The following is a 13,373-nucleotide window of genomic DNA, read 5'->3' on the forward strand; positions in this document are numbered from 1 at the left end:
ACAACATATTCCAGCTAGCCCACTACTCGAGGCAGCAGCGGCAGTAACCCCCGCAATACGCTAGATGTCGCTAGAGCGCCCGTGATGATGTTATCTTTTGCGACAGCTGAGTGTTGTTTCTGGCAACTCCGTTACAAAAAGGCTGTGTCTCTGGTCTGTAGGGAGAGAGAGAATAGAGAGAGAAATGGGTAAACGTCTTCGGTGGGACAAGTGAAAAGGCGAGAGCTTGGTAGGTGAGCTACATTAAGAAATACATGTTTCTATAAATGTGTCATTAGCTACTTGAATTACCTTAAATATAAAGGTTATTATTATACGTGCCAATGGAGTTTCCAGCCAAACATTATTATTACAGCCGTGTGTGTGTGTGTGGGGCTAGCTAGCAGCAATTATTAGCTCCAAGCTAAACAGTTATCGCTTAGCCAACTAGTAAACTTTTAACACACAGTCACTGAAAAAACAGTTAGCTAGCTAATATGGCTAGCGTGATTTTTCGTGAAAAGTAACCTTAACTTAGCGAAAGCTGACATTAGCTATAAAAAAAAAAAAAAACAGCGACATGCTTTGTTGTTGACTCGCTCGGGATGTAAAACAGCAGCAGGTCCCCATTCGGGCTCGACACGACGACTGCAGTTGCACAACAAGAACCACCAGAGACTGTTAATTTAAAGTTACCGCAGTTACTGCCAGACTATAATTAAAAACAAGTTTCGTTTCCTCCTTTTCAGTGAAGCATGAGAGAGAAGAAGAGAGATGAAAGTATGGTGAGGGAGCCTGCGTGGTTGTATTATGATGGACCGACTGGGAAAGGACCGATCTACTATATCAGATCCACTTTGTTCTAGACCATTCCCATGGCTCAGTCACCCAGACACGGAGACACCGACCCCCCGCTTCTGGAACCTCACAGACTGCTTCTCCACCTACGAGAAAACCATCCCCAGTCATCCAGACGAACAAGTAGGTAGTCCCTTGTTATAGCTGGTCACTGGCTGTGTATATATTATACCATAACAATAAGAGTAAAACTAATTCTTAATATACAATGGTATATGCACACACGCATCCATAATATGCCATACATAGACACATGAGCAGGCCTGCACCTAGAATAAGTCCATTCCACTTGCATGAAGAATCAAATGAGAATTGTAACATTTAGAATTGACTTTAAGGTCCTTCTCCTTACAAACAAAGCTCTAAATGGACCGGGACCTAGCTACATCACCAACACTCTAATAAATTACACACCAGCGATCATCAGCTGCTGGACTAGAGGCTCCCAGAAACAGTCAAAAGAGGATCGGTAATGCAGCCTTTATCAACTATGCCCCAAAACTGTGGAACAAACTACCCCAAAACATCAGGGAAGCCAACTCGCTAGACATCTTCAAAAGACAGCTTAAAACCTATCTCTTTGCTCAGGCATTTCAATGAAACATCAGGGATATCCTGACACAAATTGTACTTTCCTGCACTATTCTTACCTTGCCTATTTTTATTCACTGCCTATCAAATTCATGTGTCGGTTCTATGCTAATTTTATCTGACTACCTCCTACTGTATGACGAGAACTATTTTATCACACTTTTTACTTCTTACTGATTCACTGCTGTTATATGTTAAATACCCTGTTGTATGTCCGTTCTATTTTATAATTTTTAGACTATTTTTAAACTGAATAATTTTAAACTATTTTTATTATTTGTATTACTGAAAACTGTAATGCTAGATCCTAATGTGAAACACTGTGATTTACCCTACCTTGCTACCTGTATCTTTTTTATGCTCGCTTATGCCTGTATCTTTTACTGTTGTGAAGCACTTTGAACTGCAACCTCTGTATGAAAAGTGCTATACAAATAAAGTTATTATTAATATTGGCTATAAAAATCAAGAGTCCCCTGGATGTGCATGAGAACCAACAAAACAATTGCTCAAATATAGACTTATCTTTATGGAAAATGCAGTTGAGATGCTGCGAAGAGGCTTGTTTCTTTAGGGGTAGTGTGTAGTTGAGTGGAGACAGGGAATATCATACTTAATGTATTTAAAATCTCTGACTGAACACAATATATTTTTTATCTGAAGCAAGTGGATTATATAACACTTTCAGATTTTAATATGATTCTCACGACCTTTCCCCTTATTTATTACCGTGTGAATTCTCACCCATGTGTCGTAACAGAATAGCAGGAAGGAGGTCGTTTCCTGTGAGCTCTTATCAGGGGTAACATTAACTCCCTAGAATTATATAGAAGTAGTCAGTAGACAGTGCATCGTTTCACCCTGCCCACTCGCCATTCATTTAGGATGCTTTAAAAATGGCAGCAAGGGTGGCTCAGAGATTGCCGGTGCTGCCATCGTGGGCCCAGAGGTTCATAAACGCAGTGGGGGTAGGCAAGGCCCTCTTGTCTGTTCTATCTATTTGTCTGAACCTAATGGTTGCATTTTAGATTGATGGATATAATCTTAAATTGATGGATATAATCTTAAATTGCAGCACCACACACAGGTAGCGGACTCTGTTCAGGTCTACTTGCACTGTTGGGAAAAACAGCTTGAGTCCCTTGGTGTTGTATCTCAATGGAAGTCCCCCATCACTGCCCTACCCTCCACCTAGGGCTGGGATGTATATAGCCAATAAACAAAGGCATGGGTTTTTACTCGACAACATACAACATTTCCTTGCAACAGTATTATAAAGATTTTGGGATCGAATTTGATTAAAATACCTGTTTTTAAATGGGAAAAAAAACATGACAATTGTATTATGAAATTTTTATTTTCCAGTTTCAGCTTTGCCCCCCCAAACTTCAGTTTTCACAACTAATGGCCTAAACCTCACTGTACTTCTAGTATTATCATTTGTACCTCCCCTCCCACGACCAACCCACTTCAAACAAACTAACGCATTGATTTTGACTCTTGACACCGAAATACCTCAGTTGTTTTTAATAGGCTCAACATGACTATGTCAAGGCGAAGGAAGAGAGTGCCTTTGTCTTATAACACTGACTCTCATTGAGGGGCAAAATTCACATAATATAGTTAACCTGAATCCTCATGCTCTGTTGTGCGGACATGTGATAATTGGAAACAAAACTCACCAACGTGTTCTGTCTTAACTCATTGTGCGCCAAAAATGAATAATCTCGTGTTTCGTCGCCAACGCTTGAGTGCCAAAAACGAGATATCTCGTTTTTAGTTCCTTTGCGCTTTTTCCTTTGATCCCCATTCTAAACACTCGTTCGGAGCTGCCTGGGTCTCCCTGGCACAGCTGCCTACGTTGGAATTGCAATGACGATCGAATCCCGCCAGGTGGCAATATCGCCTACCTTTTGAACTGGGGTTATCAGTTGTCTTCCAGTACTGAGGCGCAGTTTAGACGGAAACGCTCGCGGGTGAATCCGGCAAAATATTTTATTGGATGTGCCTTTTGTTCATACGGCCACAGCGTTTTTGCGGGGAGAATCCGCAAAAAAGTTAAACCTTCCTGGGTGAAAATCCTAGAAACGATACACCTTCGTGCTATCATCTGAACAGTCGAACTGCATAAAAATATGACGAAAGGGTTCTCAAGGCTCGAGCCACCGGCACGACTGCAGCACCCCCTATAGACCTGGCATGCACATTACATCAATATCGCAGACATTTACTCACACTTTTACAGCCTCGTCTGCACACAGAATTCCCTCAAACACTAGTCTAAACGCAAAATTAAAAGTGAGGCCGCAAGACTACTTTTGCGGTTTCTGTTCAGACTCTCTCCGTCTCTAAACATGACCTGAGTTACCTCCGCTGCTTCCGCCTCGGAGTGGATCAGGACATAGCAATCGGTGGAAGATTTGGTGCCTCAGACCTATTCTTTCCTGTATGGTAGCCATGCCCAATATACACGAGTAATTACGATCGCCATGGGACGACTGGGATTTATTCATTTTGGAGTACCTTCTGACTGAGGTGGTCTATCTTGGGTAACCTGCTGGTATTTCTTTAACCTAAAACATGCTTCTGTACCGATCAGTGTCGTATTTTACCGGACCTAAAACATGCTTTTGGTGGGGAGCTCCCGTAGCTCACCGCATATCTCGGCGCTATTTCTGCGTCGGGGAAAACCGTGCTCGTCACGGATCTGGGGGACACGAGTTCGATTCCCGGACCCGCCGTCATTTCTCAGAATGTCTTCCCCTGCTCTACATCCCATTTCAACCTGTTTCTGTCGGTCATGCTTGACCAGAAAAGCGATAAACGCTAAAAAATAGTTAAAAAAAAAAAAAAAAAACATGCTTTTGGTAACGATCGCATATAATGCATATAACGCGACATATCTCGCGATCTATGAAAAAAAACTTTGCACACCGTCCGGGAGTAACTTTGCTTTAGCTCTGTACATTATTTGCATAATTTTGTAATAAACCAAATCATAAAATGTCATAACATGTGACTTTATAAAACAGTGGTCATAGTAACCACCAGCCTTATGAAGGCTCCAAATTGCCCGTTTTTGCAGTCTTTTTAAATGTCGACCCCCATACTTCCACACAGTAAGATATGTAAGGAAGTATAAGTGAGCAGTAAATGATGTGCAAGGCTTTATAGTTTAATATATCCTTACATTTATACAAGATTGCTACTGACTTGGATATTTTCCCTTGAATATAGTTAACATGTTAATTTCTGATAAATAATTACTCCTAGAAATGTTATCTCAAACTCTTTCTATTTTTACATCACACATTTTTAGTCTAACCCCCTCTATTTCTTTTCGATTACCAAAAACCATACATTTTGTTTTCTTAATATTGAGACAATTTATTAACATCAAACCAAGTTTTGAGAATTTCAAGCTCTCTTTCAATATCAAACAGAAGTTCATTTAAATTACTTCCTGAGCAATATAAATTTGTATCGTCTGCAAAAATAACAAACTTGAACAGTTCAGCAACATTGCACATATGTATAATGATGTATAAAAGGCTTTGGACCTATCACAGATCCCTGGGGTACTCCACAGGTGACTTCCTAAATCCTGACAGTGTCATTAATTTGCACACATTGCTGTCTGTTTTCCAAGTAGCTCTTCAGCCAAGAGTTTGCTATACCTCGTATCCCATACATCTCCAATTTTCTCACTAATACTGTGATCTATCGTATCAAAAGCCTTCTGCAGGTCGATATAAATACCAATACAACACTCGTCATTTTCAACTGCCTTTGTTATTTCTTCTACCATCTCCATCACTGCATATGTAGTAGTTCTATTTCCCCTAAACCCATACTGGTGTAAACTCAATATTTTGTATTTGCCAATGAAAAGATCCAGTTGTTTCACAAATAATTTCTCTAATATCTTTGAAAATTGAGGAAGTAAAGACACCGGTCTATAATTGTCCATTTGATGCTTATCTCTATTTTTAAATATTGGAATTACCTTTGCTGATTTCATATTATTAGGAAAAACACCTCTTTGAAATGACGGATTGCATATAGGTCAAAGGTTTTACAATAGAATCAATTACTTTCATAATTACTATGTCAATGTCAATGGAGTTTATATCAGTTGATGTTTTGTTTTTGAATTTACTTACAATTTCAATTATATCAATTTAATAGGGCTGTCTTAAATACTTCGAAGCTTCTTTCGATGGGCATGGGATTCGAATATGGAAAAATTATGTTTAAAAAAAGAAGAAAAAATATGAATACTTTTTTTCAAAAACAACTCTGCCTCTCTTTTGTTAACTACAACAAGCAATGCTGTTTGTTACCGGTATTTAAGATGAGGTCAGACTCGGCACTGACAGATTTGTGTTCATTGTGCTGCTTTTATAAAGCCTCAAATGACGGCTTACAATATTTCATGAAAGCAAAGTGTTTAGTTTGTCTAAGATTTAAAAAGGTTTAAACTTTACAGCACTGACAAAGTTGAACAAAGTGCTGTACAAGTCCCACAGCATAATAATAATTTTTTTTTAAATAATAATAAAAAAAAAAAAATTAATACATTTTTTTTATTTCGAAGCTTCGAATTAAAATCGAATCTCGGCCCCGAAGCTTCGAATTAAAAGAAAATCGAAGGTCAGCCCTAATTTACCCCACAAAGGAACATAGACCTGATATTACCATTAATCAGATTATTAAACATATCTTTTTTATCCTCCGGCACAACAATTTTGCTGGCCAAAGTAGTTCCAACACTCGCATGTACATGCTCACTTTTTCATGCGTGCCCAAAATCTGCTCCGCCTTTCGGCCGTGCTAGGAAGCCCTTGACTGGGGCCTTGACTAACTCTGCTCAACCTAGGATAGTTGAGTCAATATTTGTGAACATACAATACACCACTCTCTCTCAAAGAGCTCTCTGATTTCTAGCTTAAGGAGAGTGGTGCATATTGACAAATATGAACTGAACTGTTCTGGGGCACATGCAATTTGAACTGTCCTGGGACAGAGGAATAACACCCCATGTCATTTGAACTGTCCTGGGACAGAGGAATAACATGACATTTGAACTGGGCGGCTAGGTGGTGTAGTGGGCAAGGCACTCGCCACCAGTGTGGAGACTCTAGGATTCGCGTGTTCGAATCCAGCTCTCCACATTGTTTTCAGTTTAGCTGGTCGTCCGCAGTAATACACATTGGCCGTATTACGGGGAGGGAAAACTGAAGGGTGGGGATCGAACGTTGTGAACAAGCAACTCCTACAAGTCGGTTGGTGCGCCTGCGCAGTAGAATCAGGAAGTGTCGGGGGCAGCGTGAGCCTCCCACGCGTTACTCCTCGACACAGAGATCGAGCTGCGCAGGTGAAAAGATGCGACTGCTGTTACCTCAAGTACCGGAGGGGACTTGTGCTATGTATGACTTAGTCCACATTGCAGCCGGCTTGTGGGAGGCAAGAAACAGCGTTCGTGACAGGGGAGGGTTGAATTTGGATGATACGAAATTGGGATGGGAGAAAATATAGAAAAATGTGAGAAAGTGGATAAAAAAAAAAAAAACATTACATTTGAACTGTCCTGGGACAGAGGAATAACATGACATTTGAACTGTCCTGGAACACATTTGAACTGTCCTGGGGCAGAGGAATAACATGACATTTGAACTGTCCTGGGACAGAGGAATAACATGCCATTTGAACTGTCCTGGGCTGGGACACATTTGAACTGTCCTGGGGCAGAGGATTAACATGACATTTGAACTGTCCTGGGACAGAGGAATAACATGTCATTTGTACAATATGTCTCACAGACCCATATAACTGTATTATTAAATGTACAACAACACACTGCTTATAATTTAGTTTTCTCTTTTCCAGAGCGATTACATGGACAACAGAAAGCCTGTGCTGGAGTTGAAAGATGTCCCCCCTCCTCCACACCATACCTCCTCTTTACAGCCCTTCCCTATGCCCCCCCTCCCAATGCCTCCCTGCTTGCCCCCCCTCCCAATGCCTCCTCCCTGCTTGCCCCCTCCTTGCTTCCCGCCTCCTCAGCCTCCACAAGACTCTCACCAGCAGCAACATGGGGGTAGTCCCAAAGTAAGCATTTGCACTCAATGCGAGCAATGCAGCACTGGTTCCTATGGGATTTTAAAAGGCGCAGGTGTTGGTAGTAGTCACAACAGTGGTGTAGTCTCACTCTACATGCCCTCTACCTCTCTAGGAGCCTCCATCACCAGTAGTAGTACCAGGCCTGGGGCCTGTTCAATGACCTCAGTGCTATACCCATACCAACATTACCCTAGCCGTGGAAGTGAAGGCAATGCCCTCGACTCTCTGCACACACCTGCTGGCTACAACCTCCACCCGCCCTCCTCCGTGGCCACCTCTCAGCCCATATCCTCCCACCCTCACCTCCCCTGCTGCCCAGGGCTGCTCCACTCCTACCCCTCTGTCCCTCTTCAGTGTAGTCAGTCCAGCCTCTTGCCTTCCTCAGCCCCTCTGTCTGCCTCGCTACCCTCTTTCCCTTCCCCCCTGCGCGGCTCTTGCCTGGCCTCCTCTGGCTACTACCACTGCGGTGTAGACTACAGCCCCACAGCCAGGGGAAGCCAGGGAGCCTCTGCACACTGTGACCACCCCAGCACAGCACACCTCTGCTCTAACCCTTTGCACCTTAATGTAGAACGCACGGTTTGTCTGAAGGGTGCATCCTACTGCCGGGATTGCTTGTTGAAGGTTGGTAGAATTCTCTTCATTCACTGTGGCTCCTTTTCCTATATATACTGTAAATGGCATGCAGATCACTGTAGGTGTTTAATATGTACACATGGATGAACAGAATTTCATGTGAACTGCGGTGGATTTTGTATTTGTTAATATATATGCATTTTCATGAGTTTGTTTGTTAACCTTTTTTTTTTTTTTTATGTATCCCAGCCTGGTCTGATGGCGGAGTCGGACACGGTGTGGCCCAACGTCCCACTCCCTCATCCTCAGACTGCCCCTATCCCCATTCCCATGTGTAACGGCTGTGGCTCCTCTGACGGCATGCTCATGCTGCCACCCACCAGCATGGCCAAGCCTGGCCACAAGTATGGTCAGTAGACACAAGTATACATGTTTGAATAGAAGTAGGTGACTATAAGATTTGGCAGTTCATTCTAGTTGGAAAGTGGGACACGTTTGAAGAAGCTCACTAATTGATAATTGACCTACAGAATCGCTAACCCAAGCAACAGTTGTGATTGGAGGATCAAGAAAAGGGGGCAGGTTTTTAGATGGGCCAATTGGTGTGAAAAATCTTTTATATCGGTCCTCCTTTAGCCATTTTGAAAAGTCTGAATCATAAGCAACATCGGCTGTATATGATAATGTAAACATGTTAAAGGATACTCTGTTCATCCTCACACCAGACTAGTGTTCCAATTGACAAAATCTAGGTTGGACTATCGGTATGATTTCAGATGATATAAAAAATTGTCGAGTCAGGGTAATAAATAAGCAGAATTATCGTCGTTGTGGACAGCGACTCCTACAGGTCGGTTGGTGCGCCTGTACAGCAGAATCAGGAAGCAACGGGGGCAGCGTGAGCCTGCCACGCGTTACTCCTCGCCGCTGAGAGATTGCGCTGTGCAGGTGAAAAGATGCGACAGCTGCCTCCTCGTGTACTGGAGGGGACTCGTGATGCAAGGCTTGGTCCACATTGCAGCCGACCAGTGGGAGGCATGGTCTAACAACGTTCGAGACAGTGGAGGGTAGAATTGGATAATATGGAATTGGGATGGGAGAAAAATAGAAAATTGGGAGAAAAAGTAGATACAAAAAAAATGTTCTGCTTTTAACTGTTAACCTGGTTCTGCCAGGTTCTCCAGAGAGTGGTGGTCCAGAGAACAGCGCTCCAGTGGGCGTGTTCTGGGACATAGAGAACTGCAGAGTGCCCAGTGGCCGCTCGGCTGGTGCCGTGGTCCAGCGGATCCGCAGCCGCTTCTTCCAGGGCCACCGTGAGGCGGAGTTCATCTGCGTCTGTGACATCAGCAAGGAGAACAAGGCCGTCATTCAAGAGCTCAACAACTGCCAGGTAACCACAGTGACAGCTGAACAATTAAATAATGAATTGATGATATTATTATCTTAACACTTTGGTTGCCATTGGTTAACATGGTAAAACATGGTTGAATGCCACCACCCACTTCAATGATAGTGTTCTCATATTTGTGAACACATAATCTTTGTCTTAAATTATGGCTATGTGTCTAATCTGCCAGTCTCTTATCAATGACTTGTTTGCAGTCAACATTGTAGAAACGGATTGTTTTTTAATCGGTTCATTTCCGTTTTATAGCATTTTGAAAAGCCCTTTTCTTGAAACTTTCAGGAAAATATATAGATTCCGTGATAAACGGCATTTACTGGAATATTCTGGAATACACAAAACGTTGTCATTTCTCGGCCTATTATGAATCTTTTTCAAATAAACGCTAGATTATCGATAGTATATGTGTACTTATGCACGCTAGAGAAGCGCTTTGAAAAATATATTCTCATTTCCTGATCGCACACACACGTATAGCAAACGCTGATATCTCTGTGAAAATAGATCTGATTACCCCAAGACTGGTAAAATAAATTGCTTACCTCAGATCAGATGTTCTCCAAAAAGGTTATTCCAATTCCTGATCGCCCTTCCAAATATCGATCGTGTTTATTGATTCAGCGCCAGGTACTGTAAATATGTATTCCATGCGTTTTCCGGCTCGGCAATCACTTCGGTCTCTTCAGATGCCTCGCCGGAGAAGTAAAATGAGGAGGCTGGACCCCCCCCCCCATCAGTCTAATCCAATGGGGTGCAGTACCATCCGGAGAGACGATAGGGGGTGGTATTTTCCCAATGGAGCTCAGAGAGTGTCTGCAGCTTGATTGATGAAATATGAAATCAAATCGCTAATTAAAAAAAATACGACAAACAAACGCTATATTGGTGGCATTCAACAGTCGGCATGAACTAACGACAAAACGCGTCCGTGGCACTCAAAGTGTTAAACATGTTTTTTTTTTTTTTTATCACATTTCACCAGGTGACGGTTGCACACATCAACGCCACAGCCAAGAATGCTGCAGACGATAAGCTTCGCCAAAGCCTTCGGCGCTTTGCAGAAACCCACATGGCCCCGGCCACCGTCATCCTAGTGTCCTGTGAGTGAAGCTCCGGTTCATAGCCGCCACATCCAGCCTAGTTTCTGGATTTTTTTTTTTTATATATTTATACATGGGGAAAAAGTAGATTTTATATTTTCGTCTCTTTCCACGCCGTCTTCAGCGGATGTGAACTTTGCCAGCGAGCTGAGTGACCTACGCCATCGCCACGGTTTCCAGGTGATCCTGATCCACGGTTGCCACACGTCTCCGGCCCTGCTGCAGCACGCCCACCGCCACGTGGCCTTCCAGGAGATGACCTCTGACCTGCCGCCGCGCATGGCCATGAAAGCACAGGTAGGCCTCACCAATCCCTCGGCAGGATTTATACAACACAAGTCATTGATTTAGAGGTGAGTAGATATAATCAATATAAGTTTAATTATTATTAAATGACAGCGGATTGGTCTCATTATTCCAGTTGGAGGGAAGAGGGGGAAGGCTCATGTTAACCCTTTCACTACCACACTACAGAAGCTTAACCTTTCACTACTACACTACAGACGGTTAACAGTCTGTAGTGTGGTAGTGAAAGGGTTAACCTTCTGTAGTGTGGTTGTGAAAGGGTTAACCATTTGTCGTGTGGTAGTGAAAGGGTTAACCTTCTGTATTGTTGCAGTGGAAGGGTTAACCCTTTGGTAGTGTGGTAGAGAGAGTTGAGGCATGCAGTTTGGGTGTTGATGAGTTATGTGAAGTCATTGCTTCCAGATCAATTATGCTGCTCTCTACAGCAGGCAGATCTGCGTTTTAACCTAGAAGAAGACTTTTGCTTTTGATGGTTTCCTGCAGCAGGGAGATGCAGACTCGGCCTCAGGTAAATGCAAATTCAATGAGAAATGGTTGGAGGATGAGGATGACTAATATTGTGGCTGGCTGAAACCATCCAGCAATTTGTGTGAGGCACGTCTGAACGTTGTCGCAAAACATTCAAACTTGGAGGAAGTACTATATGCCCATCGAGCTCGCTGCTACTGCTAGTTTGGCTGTTCATACTAGAGATGATTAATCTACTGTGAATATGTCTGCTCTGGCAAAGCCTTTCGGCCCCACTACCACTGCTCTGCTGAGCGGTCATCGGACAGCATTCGGCGTTTCTTTTTCCCGACGGCCACAACGCACATGTAAACACCTAAATGCGAGTTCAATGGAGCATGGGAAGTTTGTTTACCCAGGAAACCTCCCAGTTCTTTATTTATCTGACTTGAAAGGCCTCATTCTTCTAAGCAAAACAGGGTAGCACTCCATGGTTTGGAAGAAATGTGATTGACAAAACAGCTGATCTTATCATAAATGCTGGGGATTCACAAGTAGGCCTACTGTATGTAAAGAGGGATGTGACTGTTTGCACCTTTCCACTGGTCCAGCAGCTATGTTCATATTCATCCATTATCTACCTGATGTTATTCATCACACTATTTCAGGGCTTGACATTAACACTTTGAGTGCCACGGACTAGGGCTGGGCGATATGGCCTAAATATGATATCACGATATTTTCTGACCTTTCGGCGATACACGATACGCATCACGATGTTTTTCTTTTTTTCCCCAAACAATTCATTATGAGGCTTACCAAGACAGTATTTGAGTTTGCAAGCTAACATTAAAGACAAAATAAAATACCCATGCATTTAGCATTTTTATATTATATATTAGATTTAGATTATTGGATTATTAGATTATATATTGCATATATTTAGCAATGAGATATTATATAATTTAGATATGAAATATGATGAATCGAAAATGGGGGACCCTGATGTAAACAAGACGAAAGTCTTTCGCTGGTCTGCATCCCCTTAACAATTGTATGTATTGAGCTGTACTGTACCCATTCTGCAATATGTTAATAAAGTTTTAAATCAATCAATCAATCAATCAATCAATCAATAGGATTTTAGCATTTTTATGAAACTACTGTATATTTGTATGTCTCTAAATGTTTTGATGAATTGAAAATGGAGGACCCTTATGTAAAAAAGCCGAAAGTCTTTTTCTGGTCTTCATCCTCCAGTCAGTCCACTGTTGTTGTATTGAGCTGTACTGTATTGTACCCATTCTGCAATCGTTAATAACGTTAATTCGTTCAATCATTCAGCCGGCAATAATAATAATTTTGATTGACAGTCGAGTCTGCCAATTACGTCACACCGCTTGTACCCGCCCTGCTGTTCTTAGCACCAATCGGCAGCGCTATTCTTTTTTTACTTCCTGAATGCCCTCCTTGATTTTAACGAGAGCTCAGCTCAACGACAACAACAACAGCTCACCGCAGCCGACGAGTGATTACTAGCGCACCGCAGCATGACAACGAGGCATAATGATTTTACTGCAACAAATGTTATAATAAAAGCCTTTCCATACATCTGTCTGATTGAAAACTTTATTAACAGACCGCAGAATGGGCACGCACAACTCGGCACGGACTGAGATATGAACAGTAACGCTTGCTATCTATGTCGTCATTGGACGTTGCTATGTTTGGGTAAATACGCTGATGTGTAACTATATAACGTGTAACTATATAATGTTGATGCCACAAAACGAATGCCTTTGTTAATCATACGTACTAACTTTGATGCAGTAGTGTGTGTGTGGGAGCGGCGTTGTTCAAAAGTTTGAACGGGGTGGACCAGATTGACGCGACACAATCCTCTTGGGCAAAACATCACGATATCCACGATACGTTAAAAAAGTGTATCGTTAATGAACTGTACCCGATATTTATATAATATCGTCATA

General features: G+C 42.3%; 1 protein-coding gene across 3 annotated transcripts in view; it reads left to right on the forward strand.

Annotated features, from left to right (window-relative positions):
- Positions 1-173: 173 nt before the first annotated feature.
- The window catches only part of marf1 (meiosis regulator and mRNA stability factor 1), a 55,630-nt gene continuing 42,430 nt past the window's right edge, over positions 174-13,373 (forward strand). The window contains exons 1-7 of one of the 3 annotated variants that reach the window (XM_084318040.1): positions 174-229; positions 729-960; positions 7,318-8,175; positions 8,377-8,536; positions 9,303-9,517; positions 10,515-10,632; positions 10,757-10,929. In XM_084318040.1, coding sequence (XP_084174166.1) covers positions 790-960; positions 7,318-8,175; positions 8,377-8,536; positions 9,303-9,517; positions 10,515-10,632; positions 10,757-10,929 — 1,695 coding nt within the window. In that variant the 5' untranslated portion in view covers positions 174-229; positions 729-789. Of the gene's footprint in view, positions 234-728; positions 961-7,317; positions 8,176-8,376; positions 8,537-9,302; positions 9,518-10,514; positions 10,633-10,756; positions 10,930-13,373 lie in introns of all 3 variants that reach the window. The other 2 variants (XM_084318042.1, XM_084318041.1) reach the window with 2 other exon arrangements.

Source organism: Notolepis coatsorum (assembly GCF_963971535.1).
Source record: "Notolepis coatsorum genome assembly, chromosome: 7".
Lineage (NCBI taxonomy): Eukaryota > Metazoa > Chordata > Actinopteri > Aulopiformes > Paralepididae > Notolepis > Notolepis coatsorum.